At 44.2% G+C, this 10,677-nt stretch overlaps 2 protein-coding genes across 18 annotated transcripts in view; both read right to left on the bottom strand.

Annotated features, from left to right (window-relative positions):
- LOC143212798 (uncharacterized) overlaps positions 1 to 10,652 on the bottom strand; it is a 33,949-nt gene extending 23,297 nt beyond the window's left edge. The window contains exon 1 of the mRNA XM_076431970.1: positions 6,079 to 10,652. Within this exon, the coding sequence (XP_076288085.1) occupies positions 6,079 to 6,669 (591 nt within the window). The 5' untranslated portion in view covers positions 6,670 to 10,652. The remainder of the gene's footprint in view (positions 1 to 6,078) is intronic.
- Positions 1 to 10,677, bottom strand: part of Unc-13 (unc-13) — a 697,844-nt gene that overhangs the window by 267,298 nt on the left and 419,869 nt on the right. The window lies entirely within an intron of this gene.

The raw sequence follows: 10,677 nt of genomic DNA, 5'->3' as shown, positions 1-10,677 counted from the left end.
AAAGATGGGGATGGGATCATGTTCAATATGTACTCACGAATCCGAGTCAATTTCGATAACAAATTCATTTCATGGGTTTCGATTACTACTTAAAAGCAATAATGTTTCAATGGTTATATTTGAAAAGTATTCATTTTAGACAAACTGATCGAATCGAACCACGGAACGAGTAATTACAAGTTTCGAAATGATACTTATAAGTACCTCGATGTTGAAAGGAGTCGAATCTTTCACAAGTAGTACTCGAATCTTGGAAATCAGAACTGCATACTAGGTTTTAACCACTTTCTTTATTAAATTCGTAAGTATTTAAGAATAATATTTCGTTTACAATACTTGGTTTTATCCTACTTCTCTTTTTATCCGCGATATTTCTTGCTTTTGAAAACACTCTTTCTGAAGGTACAGAAGTGACCTTTATAGAAAGATAATCACGTGCAATTTTTGATAAAATGGGGTACTTCATTGAATTTTCACGGCAAGATAAATATTGTGATTTTAGATAATTTTCCATTTCTAACACAGCAGACGATGAGCTAGGTATCGTATTATTTGTAATTGCTATTCCATCTTCGGACATCTGCGTCTGTGAACTAATCACATGTTGTAGATGAATTATCATTATTAATATAATTAGTGGCTATATCAGTCAAGGCATCCCGTGCTCGAGAGATAGATTCAGCTTTAGAATAGAAAAGAATGCATTAGAGGACCACATAATTGATTTTAAAGGTAAAAAAAATAATGATTAGAAAAATCAGAGAATTTCCGGTACGATGTTCATAAAAGTTTCGAATCCGTTCGTCCAAGATTCCAATATACTTGCAAGTATTATTTCCGTTTACCAAAGTACTTGTAAAAGGTTCGAAACTGTCTGGCATAATATACTTACAATAGGAGTACTGTTTCTGTTTCTCGAAGTACTTTATGAGAATAAGTTTCTTCTATCGATCGTATCTGCTGATAATAAATTTTTAAATGTTTTCGGCGCAAAACGGTTCGATCGCTTTATTACGAATTATAAAGCAACTTTGCTAATTGTCAAACAAAATCAACGTTTCGATCCCAGTTTGGATCTTTTTCAAGATTTCTTTGAATCGCGTCTGTAAATTAAATATGTTGTAGTAATTTTGAAAAAACAGAAATATTGAATGATTGAATGTAAGAAATATCAAACAAACTAGGATCGAAACGTTGATTTTGTTTGACAATTAGCAAAGTTGCTTTATAATTCGTGATAAACGATCGAACCGTTTTGCGCCGAAAACATTTAAAAATTTATTACTTATAGAGAGTTCGAATTCAATCAATCAAAGTTCGAACCTATTCGCGAGGTACTTGATCCCATTCCTAGTCAAAGCACACACAGTCGGTATAAATGTAACTTATTAATTCATGAATTAGCAAGTTTAATGGCACAGTGATTAGCACAAGTGACCTAGTTTTGCGTAGTAGTTTTTTCAGTATGAAACCGAGGATTCGTCTGGGTATACCCTACCGATCTGCAACCCAGATTCACCAAGAATCACCTCTACTCGACATGGAGTCTTCGTCAATTACAGCGAGGAGACTTTATATCGCGTAAAGGGCGCGTCGTCGAATTGCGAGTGGTACAGTAAAAAGGGGAAACAGTGATCCGCACCGTCGAGGGAATACGATTTCGTTCCCGTTGAATTTAATCCGGGATTTAGCTTGCATCCTTTTAGCCGTAGATGCCTGGAACGACATACCAGATAGGATCGCGAGCTGGATGGGTCCCGTTGGAAGGGTTACCCGACGGGACGGGTCGAGCCGAGGAAAATATTGTGAGAGAACGGGGAAAAAGACAGTCGTCGTCGTCGTCTCGTTTGCCTGACGGGGTCGGATAAAGAAGAACATTTCCGTGGATCTGGACCAGAAGCAATCGGAACGATTCAACAGATATGAACATTCTCAAAGGGTACCGAGGGTTCGGGGGTCCTCCTTTAATTTCTTTCTCGCGGCGCAATCTCTTCTGTAAATACGAAATCGCCGGAGCCTCCTCACGCAAAATTGAAAGGAACCCCCGGCGGCGCTCTGCTTATTCACCGGGATAAAAAAAAAGGAAAATAACCGTCGAACGATTGATATTTCGTTTCGTTCTTCGGCAAATCTCAAAGGTAAGGTGGAATTGCGACGATCGTTCGACTCCGGATGGATATACCGGAGATGTCCTCGACGTCCTCGTGGCTGAGCTCGAATTGATTCGACCCGAAGAAATTGAATATCGTGTACAGAGGGATTAACAAAAAAAAATTATTAACGTGTTTAGTATGATGGTCACTCAGTGTCAACTGCAATGGAAAATAAATTGCAGTAAAACAATATCTTTCCATCTTGATAAAAAAGCAAAATTTCGAGACGAGTGCAACGGGCCATTAGGAAAGTCCTTCAAGGTCGCTAAAGGTCAACTATTAGATTGGCAACTAAGCGACCTCCACATTTTCTCAAACAAAGTCATCTACATACATTTTTTAAGCACGACTATTTTATATCAAACCAGCCCTGCTGGCAGGAGGCGCACAATGGGCGCACCAATGACGTCATCATTTTTGACAAACTTTTGACACAAAGGCTATGTTTAAAGTTTCAAGTCTCTAGATTTGACGCATACAACAACGACACGGCAAGCTAATATAAGCGTGGTGAAAAGAATTACGAAACAAACGGTCGCGAGTTTAGTTGCCAACCTAATACAATAGAAAATAAATTGCTATTTCTGAACCAATACAACTTTTTTGAATCATTGCAACAAATAGTTCCGAAGTTTAGATGGCACAGTTCGCCGAGTCTGCCTTCCCGGGAATTTCGAACAATGTATGGAGAAATGTCACCGTTGGTCGGTGAGCGAATATTAATTTGAGTAAATCTCGTTGAAAACGGGAAGCTTTGCGACTAACAATCGGCTGATTTGTTGCCGCAACATCTTGGTAATGGCGTAAGTCAATCATGGGCGGCGTTAACAAGGACCCGTAGGATTACCCGCGCCCTGAAGAGGTGTGCAAACCGAGACTCCAGCTGACCACGGAATCAACCTAATCCGGGATCGATCGTTTCACCCGGCCCTTATCATCGTCTTCGGCTCTCCGAAGCATCGTTCACGTGAACATGAACGCGAACGTGTTCGCTATGTTCGATTACGCTCTCGCTGGCTCGGAGCGAACCGCACACCGGTACTTGCCGGGCATTGTTGCGAACGTTTTCACATGCGAAAACTCTTCAGAGTACTTCGTACGCGTCCGGTAAGAGCGCTATAATGATGATACACACGCCCGACGATGATCCACTCGAGCACACTTCAGAGGAGATTGATTTTGGCTGTAGACACGTTGTTCGAAGGGTGAACATCAACTTCGTGGCTAACGAGACTAGTTGGAGTCAATATTTAGGTTGCTGAAACTCGACGAAGATGAACTCTAAATTTCTTTAAGCCGTGTTTTCATTAAAACTACATAACGATACAGCACTCCTTTAGGTCGGCTCGCAAATCTCTGGAAGTTTGAAGGAACGGCGAATACATTATTCAAAAATCGGCGTTCGTTCTTCAATGGGGAAGTTCCAGCTAACAAAGGCTTATGCGTCATTGATGAAACGAAAATACGCGAGTCACCATGCTGTAACCTAAATTTCCAAAAAGCTCCGACCAGCTTCACTGGCTGACATAATAGCAGATAAGGCCAGGCGCGTTGCAGTTATATTCGGAATTCTTTCACAATGGAAAAATGAGTAATTTATACATAGAACGACCTAAAAGGAGCCGACTCTGCTCGCGTTTACGTTTTTAGCCCATTGTTTTTTATTAACAAATGTTTGCGTTTCACAGGTTCCTGCGGCTGACATCCCTTTCCTCGACTATGCGCATAACAAAGCGCACGCGTAAGTCCGCTCGAGTTAACTCGTAACAATAATTTTTTTGAAAATGAAGTTGCGTGCTCTTCGCAGACACCGCGCGTTTCAAAAATTGCTTCCTGAAATTCCTGAAGCAATGGTCATAGAAATTGCTACGGAATTCTAATTTTTTCGGAAGGTTTTGGAAAAGTGCGGATTATTCATCTGTTTCTCGATTTTTCGAAGAAGAGTGGAACGAAAGTCGGTACGAGTGGAAAATTTAAGATGAGAACATCTCCAGAAACGGTCTCGCCGGAAGTGGGGTGTCGGAAACCGCGGGTGCCGTGTACGCCTCGCAGATTTTCCTTTTTCGTTTTCGACGAGGAACCGCAGGAAGGGCACAGGTGCCGGGAGAGATCGAACTTTATCGTTGGCTGGCAACTTTCTCACACGTAGTTCCGTGACGGGGTACGCTGTGTTGCAGCTTTTCCCCGGGAAAGTCAAGCTGTAGGTACAGACAATGGTATCCTGGAACCGCGATACCTCACGAACAGGGCATATATTTTTCCGGCTTTATCGGCTGGAAGGAGATTGCCGTATTGCCGACGAGACGATAAATTCCGGTTCCCGATGCCTCTTTGTTTTTCTATAGCAGAATGAAGCTGTCCATGATGCACCGCCACTCGAAATTCTTCTTCGGGAAGGCTTCTCGAGCAACGACAGCGAAAATTGTTCTGATAAAACGGCAAAACGTGACATTTTACTACAACTCTTGAAATCGGGATGAAATTTCCACTAAAAGTCTTTAAAAAATGATTTGTATATACTGATAATTATCGTAATAAATATATATTTTTTGCAATCATTTTTAAATTAATTGTTTTAATTCTGTTGTCTCAAAATGAAATTTTGAATTGTTCATTTGTTACTTATTTAGTGGTTAGTAGTCATTCTGACCGGTGTTGGTAGGTTTAGTGTTAAAGAAACATGAAGAATTATACTTTGGAGTACATTTTAGGAAATGATGTGAAGTAACAAAGTCATTTTGACGAACGAGAAGAAACGAGGGTAATAGATACACGGAATATTCGAAAGTATTTACCAGGAATACTAAAATCTACGTCAAGGGGTTGAAAGCTCTAAGTAACAGAGCGAAGTCGCTGAAAGGTATCGATACGTAGCCCGGGAAGCAAAGTCGAAGGAAAAATAAAATTTCAAAGTATGATCCTTCACGTTGGAAGTAAGCCCGAGGAATTATTTATGAATCACGTAGGGTGTACTCGCGAACCGTGCTAAATCTGTGATTTCCTACTTCTTCTTTTTTTTTATTTACGTAAGAACACCGACGGCTGTATACTGGCTGTATATTTTTCTCGCTTCGCTCGTAGTCCGATTTACACAGCTTCCTGATCGAACGTTTCCTGAACCGGGAACTTGAAGATTAACCTGATTCAAATTCTTACACTTGTTGCTGAAAATTGAAAATCTTTACTAGTTTACGTATAACTTCGATTTTTTTAAATGGAGCCATAAAGCTAACTAGTTAATCATTGAGTTTTCTGAAACAGTCTTCAGCAGATATATCACCTACCGTAAAACGGCGCAAAAGAAACGCGGAAGACCGAGAAGTGCTCATCTAATTAATCCTATAATATTATAGCAGCTACTTTCGCAGCGAAGTGAAACTTTCCGAAAGGATTCATGAAGTCTGCGAAGCATCCTCCTAACTCGGAAAGTTTTTAAGTGTGTTGCTTAGCATATTCACTTAAATCAAGCTAGCGGAGGGGACAGATTCCTGATAATCAAGGGTTCGTCGTTCGCGTACAAATGCTATTCAAAATACCGGCGAAGTAAGCAAGTTTCTTCGGATTTGGTAAATGTTGTTCGAGACAACGGCCACAACGATGGGTGCTGGTACGAGAATGCAGGCCACCAGCCGATGGAGCACCCAACGAGGGAAAGAGGATGGTTTACCATGAATATTTCAACCCCCGTAAGTGTCTCTCCCCGCAACTGCAGAACCTGTTTCAAGTTTAACGAGCTGGCTCTAGGTTTAGTTCCGGCGCCCACCTTTCCCCGCAATCGATCGCTTTATTTTTTAGCAGCCATGGGAACACGTGCTACCCGAAATACCCCATAGACGGAATACAAAAATGAACGCATCACTGAGGATACGGTCGGTGCTATTTGTTAAAAAATGGCCGAGTCGTGGTTAGCTCTTCTCCAACTTACGGCATCCCGTTTCAGAGTTTTCGGGCTGAAGACCATCATGCGTCTCTGCTTCTTGATGAGCTTGCTGAGGCGCTGGGTCCTCTGTGCGCAGGTTAGGGGCTTGCCAGGTGGGTGCCATTCGTCCTGCGACTCATCCTCCAGATCCTCGACGCTTTTCTCGAGCGGAGGACTGTGCCTGGGAGTAACGGTGCTGAGCGGCACAGCTCTGGCGATCAAGCTTTCGCTGCGAACGCTCCACGTGGACGCGCCGTACATCTTCATGTTGATCAAGTCGCCTATGCTGCCTCTCACGCAAGGACTCCCCAGCTGCAGGTTCGTCCTGGACAGAGCCGGCGAATGAGGAAGCGATTCGGAGCACTTCTCCGTGGACCTGACCACGTCCGGCAGGATCGGCTTGCTCTGGAGCTTGTCCAGGTCGGACAACGAGGATCCGCGACGCATTCTGGTGTTCGGCAGCAGCTGGTTGCTCTTCGCGATCCGCTCTTTCTCGCGGTTCACGCTCCTCGAGGACAGCGACCACTTCATGGCGAACAGGCCTGCCTTCAGCGGGAAGAGCAACGCCCATTCGAGCGACTTCTCTCGCGCCTCCATCGCCTCTTGGTCCTGTGTCTACTCTATCCTGAAGACACCGATTTCGTTCGTCAGAAACGCCGCGACACCAACATCGTCCCACAACGTGTATCGCGATCTCCGTTCGCATTAGCGACTACCAACGAGATAGCATCATCCGCACGACACCGCGGCGTCCGGTCTGCCGCTCGAACACTTCCGCCCGGCCTGTTATCAAACTTCGGAAGTCGCAATTTGCAATTCCTGTTCTGCAACATTCATGCAATAACTCTCCGGTGTTTTCAGCTTCGGATTCCGACGCACTCTCCGAAGAGATCACTGTTTAGCACACTTTGCGGATCGCGGACAGTCTCGTTTCGAGTTGTACAAATCGTTCGAACGTGCACACGACGTGCCGGAGGAGAGAAAGAAGAGAAGCGTGTTGCCTCGAGCAGCACCGGGATCGGACTCTCTGACAGATCGTGCGGGAATTAAGGGAAAGGAGGTGGTCACAGCCCCTGACGGACCTCTCGGTGATATTTTCACTTAAGTTAACACGACCCCCCGTAAAGATGTACCCTTTGCTCGGCATCGACAACACTTCCGTCTAATAAAAGCCTAATAACGATCGATAAGCGTCGCCTCGGCTTTCTCTGCTTTCGCTCTGGATCGACGTGCGGATTCCTCTCCGCACGGCTGGCGGACCCCCGAGGATCACGGGCGGAACGAGCAGGGGTAGGCTGTACCACAAAGTCCCCAAGGGAGAAAAGTGAGAGAGAGAGAGGGAGATGGAGATCGCTGCTCTCTTTCCACGGTAGAAAGGCGTAGGCTCTCTTCCGAGTCGATCGTTTCACGTGGCCGGCGTCCAGTGAACTAATACGATACCGAAGGATGCCAAGTTCGTGCGTAATGACAAGTGGCTGCCGGGTGATAACGAAATGGCGGGAGGCGGGACCTTGACGGCGAAGGTGATACCACTAACTCGACAATCCGCCAGCCGCATACGGGCTTCCGATTGCGGCCGGGCACACTGGCCTACATAGATTGCGGCCCTACGAGGTCCCATCATCGCCTGAGCGATTTCGATGGGCCAAGGGAACGTGTCCCGAATACGCGAACGGTCTTTTCGTCGAGCGAGTTTCGTTTGCTCGCTAGCACGCTCGCCGATCGTGCCGACAGTTTGTCACCAGTTTGTCACCAGTTTCTGGAGCACCATGTGTGCGGAGAACCCTTTGCGCATTCACGGATAAAAAAGGGCAGGTCATTTTTGGGCTCTGACGACAAACCGGCCATATTTATACTCGGCGGTCTCCGGTCTTCATCGATCGAGCTTATTGATCGCGGTGGCCAAGAATGTTCGGAAGTATTTTATCTTAAGATTGAAACAATGTATTCGTTCTTCCCTGTGCAAATATTTGCCATTCGAAATAGTATTTGATCCAACCTTGAACTGTATCAATTCTTCCTCGCCGATTGATTCGAACCTGCCTCTTCGCTTTACTTTCAGACATGAAAAGTTATGGTAAGAAGTCATCCATCGAGCACGATGGAGAAGACTTTTTCCTCTGGTGAAGTATCACGTATTCCCGTCGAGAGAGGATCGGAGAGATCAAACACGGAGCGTCCTGGCAAGAGCCCGAGGGTATCGCAAATAAGTGCAAGCTAAGCAGAAGCTGAGCAGAGGAAAGTGCATCTTTACGGGAACGATAAAACAGTGCCGTACAGAGAATTCGTCAAACATAAAATAACGCTGGGAGAGTGGTGTCAGGAAGCGATAAGAACCCGTCGACCCGCAAGAGCCATTTTAGGGAATCAGGAAGAATAAAGTATAAAGGTAACGGGCCGTGACGTTCGTGACTTCTTGCAAATCGCTTCACTCTGCTGCTACAACTAAGTAAGAGCCGTCGGCTCAAGCTGTTCGAATAAACGGGTCGTGGAAAAAGCCGAAGTGGAAATTTATGAAAATTAGGCATTTTAAAATTAAACCAATATTAAAAATACGAATCTGCATTATATCTCCTCGAAATTTGTTATAGACGAACAAGGGGTGCGCAGTTTGCTTATCGTCTGATAATGTATGTACATATCTAACAGACTGCGGATCTTTAAGTATTTATAGAATTTTTGAAGTTAGAAAACTTGGCACGGTCACGCTTTAGAATAATGGCATCTTTATTTCCCTCGAAATATCATAGCTCTGCTACTACAGTGGGAGTTGAATTTTCTACACATTACTTACTACACCCTCTAACATCTCTGAAAGGCTCAAGTTTTATGGTCCGATTTTTAAAAAGTTATTGGTTCTCAGAGGCTGTTCACTTAATATTGTCCCCGACTGTATATGTATTGCCGATAATTCCCGCACGGGTTGGGACCGAACGAATTTACATTTTCCATCTCAGGGGCGAGTTCCTCCGTTGTTAATCGACTGGGACGGCACCCAGGGGCGCGCCAGGTGCGTACTTAGGGCGTCGCAATTGGGCGACAAGCTTGCGTTAATGGAAGTTCCGTGTCGGTCTCTGTTAATCCGCCACTCGTCGTTGCGACGCGCCGTTTTCAAGGTGACGAGACGAGGCCCGATAACGCCCACTTTATTCGCCCGGCAGCCCTTTCCTTGATTTTCGAATTATACTTTTTTTTCGTCTCCCTTTCCTCGCCGGACGAGAACGAGCCGCGTCGGAACGATCCAAACCAATCCAATCTCATCCGTAACGATGGGAATGATCGAATTTTTGTCATAAATTCTCCCGCAAGCCCATACGTAATCTCGTATTTTTTCCCAGCAGTTCACAATGCAACTTTAATGAACATTCATTGCATGTACAACGCCAATGGCTCGTAAAGATAACAACGGAACCTTTATTCTCCAACGCGATACCGCGATGTATTATACGTTATTTATAAGCTCGTACGCTGCGGTTTTCTAGGACGAGGGTAATAGTTAGTGACTAATGCTCTGCCAGGATGTGCCGTGTTCGACGCAACAACAATCGTTCGTTAACCCGGCGTATATTCGATCGATTGGCGAAATCGAATGAAACTTTAATGCTGCCGGAATTATTCAGATAATCGGTCTGCGTGTTAACCGGGTTAATTGAACTACCAAATAAGTCGGCGTGTCCTTTTCAAGTAGCGTACTAGAAAATGTCAATTTTCGGTGAATCCTAAAAGTATTAAATGGAAATATTCGGTTGGCGAGAAAGTAATTTCGGTATTTTAACACTTTACCTACCGAAAGCCCATTAGAATTTTCAATAATTGTTACAATCGTAATTGAAAGTATTAGATGACGTTATTGAGGGTGACTTGTAACTGTTGAAGGTTCCATTAAAAAGTGTTTAGCCATGTACCATAGATTTCCGTGTCCAAATTCTTTTATTCAAGCAATGAACTTTAATGAATAAGATATTTTCCCTTTTGATCGACGATCGTTTGCCAAGAGGAATAAATAAGAAAATATTTGATTGATTAAAGTTCATCGCTTGAATCAAGAAATTCGGTTTTATTTCACCTTAAAATACCGAAATTACCTTCTTGCCAACCCAGTGCTTCGTATGTACTACGAATGTTTCCAATAATAATCCATCATCTCTGTACATGTATGTTTCGTTACAGAGAGATCAACGGACTTCATATAGCGACTATACTGCCGGCGATGAATGACACGTTGTGCAGGTGATAACAGACGAACCCGTAGGTGCAGTTTCTACCGTGACAACAGTACGTGACGAATCGATATACCGTGAAGGTAATGATTGACAAGGCCAGCGTTGTATCTGCGAAGGACTGGCGGAGAAATGCGGGTCGCCGGCATCCGACACTGCATTTTTCGGAAGGTCGCCTCCGTGAGGTCGTTGACAAACGTTTTTCCTATTTCATTTGCTAGTTACGAAGGTCTAGATAATTGTAAGTTCTGCACATTTCCGCCAGAAGGTTCGACCATGAATGCCGGCAATGAGACATCGAATTTGCATAAATGTTTGCAGTAAATTCGTTCGCCTTCGTGTTCCTCGATCAAAACATCGGCGCGGCGGCTCGGCCCGGCAAACT

This window comes from Lasioglossum baleicum, chromosome 10 (genome assembly GCF_051020765.1).
Source record: "Lasioglossum baleicum chromosome 10, iyLasBale1, whole genome shotgun sequence".
Lineage (NCBI taxonomy): Eukaryota > Metazoa > Arthropoda > Insecta > Hymenoptera > Halictidae > Lasioglossum > Lasioglossum baleicum.
Note: the sequence above shows the minus strand (reverse complement) of the source record. Positions and strands in the feature narration are given on the sequence as shown.